This window comes from Schistocerca nitens, chromosome 3 (genome assembly GCF_023898315.1).
Source record: "Schistocerca nitens isolate TAMUIC-IGC-003100 chromosome 3, iqSchNite1.1, whole genome shotgun sequence".
NCBI classification, from domain to species: Eukaryota; Metazoa; Arthropoda; class Insecta; order Orthoptera; family Acrididae; genus Schistocerca; species Schistocerca nitens.
In genome coordinates, this window is record NC_064616.1 from 936,498,044 (window position 1) to 936,511,512 (window position 13,469).

The window sequence follows — 13,469 nt, forward strand, 5'->3', positions numbered from 1 at the left end:
AGTGGATGAGTCTTCCAGTTTCAGACGTGGGAGCACCAGGCTTAAAAAATGCTGTTGCTTTTCTAACTGTTGTCTCATTGATCTGAGTAGCAATACTACGACCAAGACTGTCTGCAAGAAAAAAAAACTTTCTGTTTCTTTTTCGTATTCTGACATGCTGGGGCTGTACACTGTTATGATTTTCACTGTGAATCTTCATTAAAAATTGGAGAATTGCATTTTTGTATGTCTTTTTTGTGTCATTTTTGAAGCTTAATATGTTTTGTAGTATTGGTCAAGACCTCCTGTTTTCTTTTTCCTCATTGCTGTATGTCTGACTTGTTGGTCTCATTGGAGCTACTTTCAAGATCAGTAATGGTAAGGTTCAGCTTGTCTGTTGAAATCACACTACAATTTGTTGGGCTTTCCTGGTGAATAGTGTGCATTATGGATGGTTGCAACTTTTTGTATTTATCTTTACACATTTGTGCATCTTTAGTTACTAGAGACATGATTTCTTCTTTGCATCTTTCTTGTAGGTTTAATTTTGGGATGCAAAACTTCGAACACAGCCACATTTTTTCTTTAGGTCTGCTATTGTACAGCTACTGTGAAACACTGTTTTACATTTTACACACAATTCCTTTGATAGTTGACATTTTGCAGTAACATTCATTTGTGTCTCTCCATACATTGAACATTTTCTGTAGATGACATTGAGGGTATACTTTTGCACACTCTGACTCTCTTATCTGTCTTATATTTTTCAGTCAGTTCAGTAACAATATAACACAAAATGCATTTTTGATTGTCATATACAGTCCTAGTTTTACAAATCTGACACATTTCTATACTGTTATTAGTAAAATTTCTAGAACCAAGAATCTCACTGTTTGCATTCAGTTTAGACCTCATGGTTATTGTGTTCCATAAATTTGTCCCATCCTCCTGCAGTTGATAAATTCTTGTACTGAGACTATGATTGAGCCTTCTTAAAGGGCTGAAATTAAGGGGTGACTGACAATGCCTGTAACTGCTACATTGGGGAATTAGTTAAGTGCCTGATCAAGTCTTGATTCTGTATATGCCTCTGCTGCTGCTGCTGTTCATGTGAACAGGTTAAATGCTTGATCAAGACCTTAGCTGTTGCTGCTGTTGTGACAGCTGTTGCTGTCAATGATTAAGAGATGTCGCATCCATGGTAGCACGTGGTGAAGCAAAACCACAACCTCCTTGTCACCAAGGGTGTACCCCTTATTTCAGGCCACAGTGTTTATAGAGCATAAATAGCTTCTGTAACAACAACGTGAACTGCCAGCTAGTCCATGAACCAAACAGTGATAGTTATTGGCAAAGTATTCACTTAAGCCACAAATAGAATTTATTATGAAGTCATTTGTGAGTAGCAGAATGAAGTCAAAGTGTGACTTAACTGGATAACATTTACCTCATAATCAAAGTTCTATAACAGTAACTGAGGCAGAGACTACTTTATATTTGGCTTTCTCAGTTTTCGTGTGACCAGCCTATGATACTGTCCTGTGATATCAGCCTTGTTCCTGCTGCAGGCACCATCACTGGACATGTGCACCATTAGACATATCAATAAGTCTTGGTCGCCCATCTGCCTGTCTGGCAAGGTTAGTAAACAACACATTCCAAAGACTGATATTGGCACACAAATATCATTAGTATCTTTTTCTGACTGTTGTTGGTTCAATTAGGATGTCATTTTATTTTTTAGTTGCCACTTGTGTGTAGTTTTGGCTGCATAACCATTTTAGGTGAGTGTAGTATTACCCTTCAAATGGATGTACTTATGTCCCAATCTAAATGTTTGTCTAGTCATACATTGATAAAATGTAGGTGTTGCTGAAATATAATGTATCCACTCTCAAGACCATCTACACAATCACCTCTCCCTTGAGCAGGTCTTGGGAACAGTCGAGCAACTCTGGGTAAATTCATACACTAATCAGCTGCTGAAAACCTCACAGCCTTTTGGGTAGCAAGTACCAAGTCATTATAAAAAGTAAATGGATATCATGGAGTGCACCTGTTTCGAAACTTGGGAAAAAATGGACCTAGACCATGTGGTTATCATAGTCTGTTCTTCACAAGCTGCATAGCAAAGACCTTAGAATGTACACTGCTGGCCACCGTAAATGCAACACCAAGAAAGACAAGAGGTAGCACAACAAAATTTATTTTGTAGATAACATGTTGACCAAGTATCAAATGATTACGTTTACAGACGTCTGTGACATGTGGTCCTGCCAGAATCAGTAGCCAGAGTAGCCGCCATTGTTGGAGATCACCGCTGCCATACGTCTCGGCATTGAGTCAAAGAGACGTTGGATGTGTTACTGGGGTACAGCAGCCCAAGCAGCTTCCACACGTTGCCAAAGATCATCTGGTGTGGCAGCTGGGGATGTAATCTGGGTCACTCGTTGAGCAACCATGGACAATATGTTTTCTATCGGCGAAAGATCCGGAGAGCAAGCCGGCCAGGGAATCAATTCAATCTGGTTATTGACGAAGAACCTTTGGACAATGCGTGCCACGTGTGGTCGCGCATTATCCTGTCGAAATATGGCTGTGGCCGAGCCCTGAAGGTAAGGAAGGACAACTGGCTCCAGCACCTCGGATATGTAGCACCGGCTATTTAAAGTACCAGCAATGCATACTAGAGGCATGCGAGAGTAATATCCAATACCGCCCCATACCATAATACCCGGTGCAAGACCAGTGTGGCGGTGTATAATGCAGCTGTCCAGCATCCTCTCTCCACGGTGTCTCCACACTCGAATCCAACCATCGTGGTGCTGCAGACAGAAGCGTCCTCGTCAGTAAAGACAACGTCATTCCATTCTGCCATCCACATCCGTCTGTCATCACACCATTGGCGACGGAGACGTCTGTGGTTCTGCGTCAATGGTAGACGAAGCAATGGACGTCTTGCGGACAGACCACTCTGCTGTAAACGGCGTCGAATGGTATGCGCAGACACTGGATGATGCATTACAGACACAATGTGCTGTGCTATGGTTCGGGATGTCACTGAGCGATCCGTCACTGCCATGCGCACAATTTGCCTATCAGCACGTGCAGTGGTGCACCGAGGTGAATGCGATCGACCACGTCGGTCCGTCGTACCCTCCTGCATCCAACGGCCACATATCCGCATTACAGTTGTTTGGTTTCGTCCAACACGACTAGCGATTTCTCTGTATGATAATCCACAATCTCGGTAAGCCACTATCCTTCCTCTGTCGAACTCGGATACTTGATCAAAAGATGTTCGCTGTTGTCTATGAGGCATAACTGATCGTCTTGTGAAACAACCACAAGGTAAACACACGTGCCGAACGTACACTCGTCGAAATCGCCAAGCCTTAAATGGCGCTATGAGGTGGCGCCACAGGCGCGCGTGTTGTGCGTCTGCGCTGAAATTCTAATCAGTTGCATATCTCATCGCTGCAAACTCATGGTGTAAATTTCACTCGATTCGGATGCTTCCTTCAGGGTGTTGCATTTACGGTGGCCAGCAGTGTATTATGAAATACCATCTCGCCTGGATTCTGAATCCTGACAGTTCTTATTCACCTCCAAACTGGGCCACAGGACATATTCCACTACTGCTAGTTTGGGCATGGTGGATGTTGAGACCATGTGATACCACTTAGAAAAATAATGTCCACGAACACTTCTGTCAATGGGGGTTCTGAGAATAGCTCCTTACTTTTTACAGTACTTTGTTTCTTGGCAATAGGGGAAGTCTTATGAGGAATCTTCGAGAAAGAGGATAATGTCTTTGAGCATTACCATGATTTTCATTTTAAGTGACAATATAATGAGCATGATAAGGGGACCAGTTAATGATCCATATACAGTGATGATTTTATGATATTTTACTCCTCCACAAATCCTGCAACAGCATTACACCAATTGAAACTGAAGACCTGCAGACTGTAGAATTGAAAAAATGCACAGGTGTCAAGTTTTGTGCTGAGGAAACCCTGTACATCCATTCCATCACTCACATGACATTTATCACCCATTTGCATTGAAAATTACTAACAAAATGTGAGTGTCAAATTTTTTTTTATTTCTCAGCCTAACCTGTTGTTGGAAGACACTCTTTGTTGACAACCACAATGGGCTAAAAACTAGGTTCCTCCAGGCAGTTAACATCATTAAGTGTCTTGCCTTAATGGAAGAGGCCATACCTATGCAATTTGATACAATTGAAATCTCACCCACTTCTCCCTCTGAAATTAGGAAAATAATAAACTTGCTTAAAAGCAAAAACTCACATGGAATTGATGACATTTCCAGCAAAATACTAAAAGCTTGTTCTCAACAGATAAGTAAGATTCTCAGCCACCTGTGTAATAGCTCTCTGGAACAGGGCATTTTCCCTGATAGACTGAAATATTCTATTGTTATACCTTTGCATAAAAAGGGGGATAGATCTGATGTCAACAATTACCGTCCAATCTCCCTTCTAACAGCTTTATCCAAAATTTTTGAGAAAGTAATGTATTCAAGAGTAGCTTCACATATCTGTAAAAATGAAGTACTAACAAAATGTCAGTTTGGTTTCCAGAAAGGTTTTTCAACAGAAAATGCCATATATGCTTTCACCAATCAAATTTTGAATGATCTGAATAACCGAACACCACCCATTGGGATTTTTTGTGATCTCTCAAAGGCTTTTGATTGTGTAAATCATGAAATTCTGCTAGACAAGCTCAAGTATTGTGGCATGAGTGGGATAGTGCACAAATGGATTAATTCGTACCTAACTGGAAGAGTGCAGAAAGTTGAAATATGTAGTTCTCATAACATGCAAAGATCAGCACATTCCTCAAACTGGGGAACTATCAAGAATGGGGTTCCACAAGGGTCAGTCTTGGGTCCTTTGTTGTTCTTAATATATATTAATGACTTGCCATTCTGTATCCATGAAGAGGCAAAGTTAGTTCTCTTTGCTGATGATACAAGTATAGTAATCACACCTGACAAACAAGAATTAACTGATGAAATTGTCAATACTGTCTTTCAGAAAATTACTAAGTGGTTCCTTGTAAATGGACTCTCACTGAATTTTGATAAGACACAGTACATACAGTTCCGTACAGTGAATGGTATGACGCCATTAATAAATATAGACCTTAATCAGAAGCATATAGCTAAGGTAGCCAAATTTTTAGGTGTGTCCATTGATGAGAGATTAAATTGGAAGAAACACATTGATGATCTGCAGAAACGTTTGAGTTCAGCTACTTATGGAATAAGGGTCATTGCAAATTTTGGTGATAAACATCTTGGTAAATTAGCTTACTATGCCTATTTTCACTCATTGCGTTCATATGGCATCATATTTTGGGGTAATTCATCACTGAGGAATAAAGTATTTATTGCACAAAAGCGTGTAATCAGAATAATAGCTGGAATCCACCCAAGATCATCCTGCAGACATTTATTTAAGGATCTGGGGATATTCACAGTAGCTTCTCAGTATATATACTCTCTTATGAAATTTGTTATTAACAACCAAACCCAATTCAAAAGTAATAGCAGTGTGCATAACTACAATACTAGGAGAAAGGATGATCTTCACTATTCAAGATTAAATCTAACTTTGGCACAGAAAGGGGTGAATTATACTGGCACTAAAACCTTTGGTCACTTACCAAATAGTATCAAAAGTCTGACAGATAAACAACAAGTATTTAAGAAGAAATTAAAAGAATTTCTGAATGACAACTCCTTCTACTCCATAGAGGAATTTTTAGATATAAATTAAGAAAAAAAAGAAAAAAAAAAAAACAAAAAAAATATTTAAAAAATAAAAAATAAATAAAAAACACAAAAAAATAAAAAGTTGTTATATTAACTTAAGTATGTTGTAAAATTAACTTAATTATGTCATGTATTGGAAAATTTGACTCGTTCCACATCATTACGAAATATCGTATTCATGATCCATGGAACTAGTATTAATCTAATCTAATCTAATCTAATCAGCTCTGGGGAGCACACCAGCTCCAGTATTATAGAGAATCTATGCAGTTCTTAATCAACTATGGATGCCAGTTGTATGTATATGCAAAACTCATGTGTGTCTAAAAATTCTGGACACTGTCAGTCTGAGAGGATTTGGCTAGCCATAGAAGTGCCATTGCCAGCTCTTCTGCTAAGCTTCCGTACTCTACTACCTGAAGACCCCTTTCCTTTGTGTAGAGAGCTTGAGTCCTTTATGAGAAGCCCCATCACCCATTCATACATATAGAGAAAATCAATAAATCTGTAACTGATATGATCGCAGAAACAGTGCTCTCTCTCTCTCTCTCTCTCTCTCTCTCTCTCTCTCTCTCTCTCTCTCTCTCTCTCTCTCTCCCTCCCCCTCTCTCTCGCACACACACACACACACACATTGAGAGAGAGAGAGAGAGAGAGGGAGAGGGATTAGTATTTCCAGTTGTGAGCAGAAGGCAGGCATTTTATCCTACACAGTACATGAGTGCCACATTGTGGGCCCATTATTTTATTATAATGTGATGGGAGGATTTGAAACTGCTATGAACAAAGTCACACAATAATTAATGCAAAAGTAAATCATTGGACTACAGTGAATTTACCAACAAAGAACTGTGACTGCACAGAGAAATCCCAGTAGAAGGGTGAAATCTAGCTGTCTGATGATATACATGCTGGAAACATTCAACTTTCAAGTAAAGTGTACTATCTAAAATAAAAAATCGAGCCATGCTATGAACAAATAAACAAAACTAAACAGAACTCACAGTTACTCTGAATTTTATAAGCAATTGTGCAAATGAAATTAAGAAACACTGGTGTGATGTTGAAAAGGATGAAAATATTTATTTATTGATTATCTTCTTTTCTTCTCTATGTTCTTTCCTCACTCAATTTCAGGCAAATTATATAATTTTGGAGACCAGAAATGTCTGTTGGGGACATTTTTTTTTTGAGGTATTAGTGTTAGTGTATTACCATTCTAATTGTTGTTGTTCATATGAGTAACAGCAGCAGCAGCAGCAGCAGCAGCAGCAGCAGTAGTAGTGGTAGTAGTGGTAGTGGTAGTGGTAAGAGCAGCAGCAGCCCTGGCTTCAGATGTTACATGACTACATTTTGACATATGAGGTCTCGACAGTAATTCCATTGCACTGTTGCTGGTTACGCGAATGATACATGATCAGACAAATCATGAAATTGAGGAAGAAGAGGAAGTGGCGGTGCTGACCATCCACCACTCACTTCTAGGCCTCGTATTCTTGGGGTAACATGGATTATTCAGTTCTCACATAATTTCATCAGGAAATGATGCAAAAAGTATAGTCTTGAGAATTTTGTGTTGAATTCTATCTGATGACATTGCCATATAGGAATGTGATGCTTTCAGAATTACAGGATGACCCAGAAGGCCATTAAAATTTGAAAATTAAATTCTTCACAGAATAAAGTAGGTAGAGAGCTACAAGTTGACACACTTGCTTGAAATGACATGGAGTTCTATTTAAAGCAAAAAAGAGCATAAAATTACCAGCAGATGGTGCTTCATATGATACAAAAGCGATAATTAGCTTGCAAATTGATTTTTATCACAGACAATGTTCTTTATAACAAATGCTCAGCACATTGGCTGTTATTCATCAACAATACCAGTAGTTGAGGGACAATATTGTGAACAGCACTTTACAGCATATCAGTAGGTATGGTGGGAAATTGCCATCAGATGTTGTCTTTTAGCGTCCCTAATGAGGTCAGAGGATCATGGCAAACTTGTGACTTCAGGTAACCCCACAACCAAAAATGAGATGGACTGAGGTCCAGGGACCTGGGAGGCCAGGCATGACAGAAGTGGTTGCTCAGCATATGAACCTCATGAAACAATGTGCACAAGAGATGTTTCACACATGTAGCAATATGGGGTGAAGTGCCATCCCGCATAAAAGTCATACGTTCCAGCAGATGTTTGTCAGCCAGGCTAGAGATGATATAATTCTGTAACATTTGGTGTACCTCGCATCCATCACACTGACTGTTTGAAAAACAGCACCACACTGTCCATTGCCATTTTTTGATTGGATTTTACACTCATTTTTGGTTTTAATAAACCCCCATGTCATTTCAGGCATTTGTAAACACACACACACACACACACAAAATCATAATATTATATAACTTTCAGCATTTAGAAGGAGAACTACACAAAAATATGTTAAAGGAACCTTATATATTTTTAAAAAGATTTTGTTTGTAATTAGAAAACTATCTGTTTATTTTTCAGAATTTCATGTACCACTTTTATTCTGCAATAAGTAATGATGAAGACTAAGCCACTAGATGAACCACTGCAGCTGAACTTGTATAATTTTGATGATAATTCTGCCAGAAACTGCCCCTACGTACTGACCAGCCCACGCTCACTGGAAGCGTGCCGCAAAGCTGGCTGTAAGGTAATTTTTGTGTGTGTAAACCCACATTTAGATAATGGATCTCATTGTGAAAACTGTGAATTGTATCTGGAAAAGAAAGATTATTTATGTACAACATTAACTGCATATCATTCCATAAATTTTTAAAATTTTGTCTACTAAAATCTGTGTTGAAAACAATATTATGGTTAACAATTGCTGATTAAACTGTGATATATTGATAGAGTTCTACGATATCTTAGGAAGACTTCCACAAAAAGAGTACTGATATGATGCCTGAAAGATATTAGAGGGCAATCTTATTTGTATGGGGTGCATAGTGCCCTCTAAATGATCACTTTAAATGACTGTAAAGGGCAGTTGTGAATTACTGTCTGTTCAAGTGATGATCTATGAGTGATTACTGTCTCATAAATGCCTAGGGTGCTATATATTCAAGTTATGAAGTTTGAATACAGTTGACTGTTTGGATTTATTGTTTGACATATCATGAACATGCAGACTACAAGAAAGTAGCAACACTATCACAATGGTGTGTGGGGAAGGGAGCATGGGTGTGCATGAGTGCATATGCATCTAGTATTTGGGCTGAAGAGAAACATATGATTTTTAAATATTATAGTGGACTACAAAATTTGCCATCAGAATGGAACAACAGACCCTCAGCCACATAATGTTTGACCACCGATGTACATGAGTCATTACCTGACAGTTTGCCAGCATATCGTCCATATGTGTGTCCCTTTCAGCATTATACTTTTATTAAAATATGCATCTAGCTACTGTTGACCTATAAATATAAGCAGTTGCATGTTATTTATACAAATCAACCTTCCCAATAGGTGAACATTGTTTCCCTGAATGCAGAGACTGGTGTCATTCTGGATGAAAGTCTGGTATGATTGACCAAGTCATCATTGGGTATGATCTCTGTTATTCTGAATTGTAGGTTTTCTCAACAAGGACTGCTACATAAAGGAAGTTGAAGAATCATAAGTGACACTCTTCCTTCAGCACCTTCCTGGAGCTGCATACAATAGGACAAGGCTTATCCTGCATATTGGATGAACAATTCAAGACAGCTTCTCTTCAGAACCACATACTACAGCTTTTCCCCTGGCTTCCCCATTCACTTGACTCAATGCCAGTTGGTCACACCTAGGATTCGTTAGTTTGTGTATGGTGCTCATCCAATACCCCATACAGTTGAAATCAGGATTTGGACAGAAGTCATCCGAAAAATCTTCCTTTGAGAAATTGTTCTGCGCATTAAGCATTTATTTGTATGATTATATATAATGCACATGTTAGTTTCTTTATAAATCCTTCATGGTCATGCAGTTTTCACAAGCATTAGCATGCATTTAACTCATTCAACAAAGACTCAAAAAGGTTGACTTGGGAAAAAGTTCATGTAGTTACAAACTTTTGGACAATGTTACGGGGAGTCTCATGAACAATATACTAAAAATCCTGGCTGGTGGTGTATGTGTGTAGGGAGGGGTGGTGTTTTTCATGGAAATCTAAAAAACAATGGCTTCTAGCAAAAATGTTTCCCAGTACAAAATTAAACTGCACTAAATTTCCTACAAAAGAGGTACCATTCATTTTTTTCACTACAACTAATAGTTTCTATGTTGCAAGGGATGGAAAAATTGTAGATTATTAAAAATAGTTTTTTAATGGTATAAAATTTATGTTTATTGTTTAATGAAGTTGTTTAAGAAGAAATATTAAATGTCTGTACCACATCCCAATGCAGGGTAACTGTATTAAGAGATAAATTGTGTTCTGGTGGTGTAACAAGGTGAATGGTGGGTGGGGGGTGAGGTTAAAAGCATGAAGGAAGAAAGGTTGCAGGATTGTGGTGCACTTCCCTCCTTCACAGGTCTGAAAACTGAAGAGCGAGAAGCCAATTCCCATTCCCTCTTCTCCACTACATGACAAAAAGAGACCACAGGGTATTTCACAAAGTTATACTGACCCTTGCCCAGCTTGCCCCATGAATGACTGGTGAAACAGTGTGCAGACATGTCTGGGGTAGTTTGTTTTCCACAAAGTGCATTAACACAACATGTACCACAGATATGAATTGCTAATAATACTAGTACAAGAAATGTGTTAGGACAGAATCAACGTAAATCTCTACACACTGTTCTACACTGCTAGAGGGGCAATTGATCCTTAGCCATCCTGTATAGCAGTGACAACATTCTTCCAGAAAAGGCAACTTCCTCCATAACAAGTACTGCTCGCTTTTCAGTTTACAGACAGACTATACCTTCCAAGCATTTCCTGTCAAACAGTTCTCAATGTAAGTAGATAAAGTAACTTCATTGAGGTCTTATTTATATAGTCAAGTTATTTTCAGTTTATTGAGTACTTATTTGTAGTTGTATTGAGAGCTTTTATGTAAAATACATTCTTGTAAAACAGTGGGTGAGAAATGTTTAATCTGTAAGTGTGATGTTATCAGCCACCTATGTAGTTTTGATGGGAAAGGGATTGCGTTGGTAAATGTGACCTCTTGCTGCTGTCTGTTACTGACAATATGTTAATAAAGCTCTGTAACTGTGTTGTGGTGGTCACTTAGTGGTGAATTAATTAATGATCAGAAAGTTACTACACTTCTCTCACAATTAATTGTGTTACTGATAGACTGCATAAATCTCTTCAACTTGGCACTTGTAGAGTGGGCTGAGTGGAGCCACTTTCCACATATTCACAGTATGTCTTGCAAGACGTCTGTCAATATTTGTGATGGAATAGGACTGATAATGATCAAATTTAGAACAGTAATCTGTTGTGATGATCTGCTTGACTTATGTTGAAATATTTGAAGTTATGTAATACCTAGATGACCTCGTTTTATTACAGAGGGAGCCAACTGAAGCCTCTGGACCTCTTCAGATGTTAGGAGAGTGAGGCTGGGGTGATACATTCAATACCCCTCATGCTGGGAAAAGTACTCCAACCATTGATAGTGGAGACAATGAAATCAACATTGTCAAATACATTTCACCAGTATGTTACACATAGGACAGGCTCTTCGGCATGGTAGACAGTTGACAGCTCCAGCTGTAGAACTTTTTTACATAATAGCTCATTTAACAACTGCAAATAAATACTCACTTAATAAACTGAAAGTAATTTGACTGTTTAAACACAAACCCCGTGAAGTCTACTCATAGGAGAGAATTGACCTGGAAATGCTGGGAATGTATAGTCTGTAAACTGAAAAGGTGGCCCCACCTGATTATGCTGCGATAGTTCTATAGTCATTAGAAAAAAGCCTACAGTCAGTAGCACGTAAATACCCAGATCATGAAATGCTAGTTGGAGGTGAGTTTAACGTACTGTATTTTACAGACTATAAGATGCACTTTTTTCTTCGAAAAATTGCCTCCAAAATTCAGGCATATCTTATACTCAAAATTAATATAAAAATTTCCAGTGTTTGATTTAAAATTACTGCCAGTCTCAAAAATGGCCATATATTCAATGCCATAGGAAACCTTTCTCTATCTGGCAACACTGAATTCAACTGGCAGCAACAGTGCACCGATGCAACAAACATGAGGCGTGGGCATTCACAAGTTTGCTAACAGTGTGTCCCTCCTCTCCCACCATCCCAAACCCAGAAAACTGTCTAGACTATGATGTGTTATTGCAATCTACAGTGCCAATAAATCTGAATTGAAAGTGATTTGTGCTATCAGTAACAGTACAATATTTTTGTTTGTAGCTAGTTTTGTATGGAAAAAAGTAACAGGTATTCATATGATATGGGCTGTAAATTGAAAGTAATAGCATATGCAGAAGAACATGGAAACAGAGCAGCTGAGCAGCATTTTGGCTCTCCACCAACAGAAAGAAAATCATTCATGATTGGTGGGCTAGTAAAGAACTGAAAAAAAAGAGAGAGAGAGAAAGACTAAATGTGCAAATAGAGGACTGATTGCAAAATGGCCAAAACTAGATGATGACATATTGAAATGGATTCAAGGACACCATCTAAATGGCATTGGAATTAATACAAAAATGATTCAAATATACGCTTGTAAGCTAGTGCTCCGTAGCAGACTTTAAGGGTGGACCGAGCGAGATGGCGCAGTGATTTGCACACTGGACTCACATTCAGGAGGACAATTGTTCAAACGTGTGTCCAACCGTCCTGATTAAGTTTTTTGTGATTTCTCTAAATCGCTTCAGGCAAATGCCAGGATGGTTCCTTTGAAAGGGCACGGTTGGTTTCCTTTTCCATCTTTCCCTAATCTGAGCTTGTGCTCCACCCCTAATGACCTCATTGTTGATGGGATGTTAAACACTAATCTCCTCCTCCTTTTAAGAGTGAAGTTGGCTGGAGATACTGGTTTATGAAACATCATAGATGTAGCATGTGAACGAAAACTGAAAAATGCCATGAGAGTATGAAAAGTAAATATCATCTTTCCATCATTTTATTATTCAACATTGAAATAAAATCAATGTGGAACTACGCCAAATAGCAAATATGGACGAACTCCTCTGACATTTGATATGCCGAGTAACAGAACTGTTGTGCTGATGGTACTAAACTTAATCCAGTGCACATTTTCAAGCACAAAATAATGCCAAAACCTTCTGAAACACCACCAGATGTTGTTGTTCACATACATGACGAGGGTTGGGTGGATGATGCTGGTATGAAATTGTGAATTAATAGATTGTGGAAGAGAAGGAAAGGTGCTGTATTGAAAAAGAGTTCTCTTCTTGTGCTCGCTCAGTTTAGTAGTCATTTGAAAAATTCTGTGAAAGATAAATTGAGACAGGGGAATACAGAGCTTACTGTTATTCCAGGAGGACTTACTTCACAATTGCAACCTCTTGATGTCTCAATAAATAAACCATTTAAAGTGAATATGAGAGAGGAATGGAACAGATAGATGAAACCTAACATAAATTCACGCCAAAGGGAGCTTTAAAATGACCTACAACCAAACAAGTGTGTCAGTGGATAAAACAGTCATGGTCTAGAGTGAG

The 13,469-nt window shown here is 38.5% G+C and overlaps 1 protein-coding gene across 7 annotated transcripts in view; it reads left to right on the forward strand.

Moving 5' to 3' along the window:
* LOC126249014 (coiled-coil domain-containing protein 177) overlaps nucleotides 1-13,469 on the forward strand; it is a 280,978-nt gene that overhangs the window by 120,560 nt on the left and 146,949 nt on the right. For 4 of the 7 annotated variants that reach the window (XM_049950607.1, XM_049950605.1, XM_049950604.1 and 1 more), the window contains exon 2: nucleotides 8,300-8,468. The exons of 2 other annotated variants lie outside the window; for them this stretch is intronic. In XM_049950607.1, the coding sequence (XP_049806564.1) occupies nucleotides 8,334-8,468 (135 nt within the window). In that variant the 5' untranslated portion in view covers nucleotides 8,300-8,333. Of the gene's footprint in view, nucleotides 1-8,299; nucleotides 8,469-13,469 lie in introns of those variants that run through there. One more of the 7 variants, XM_049950609.1, reaches the window with a different exon arrangement.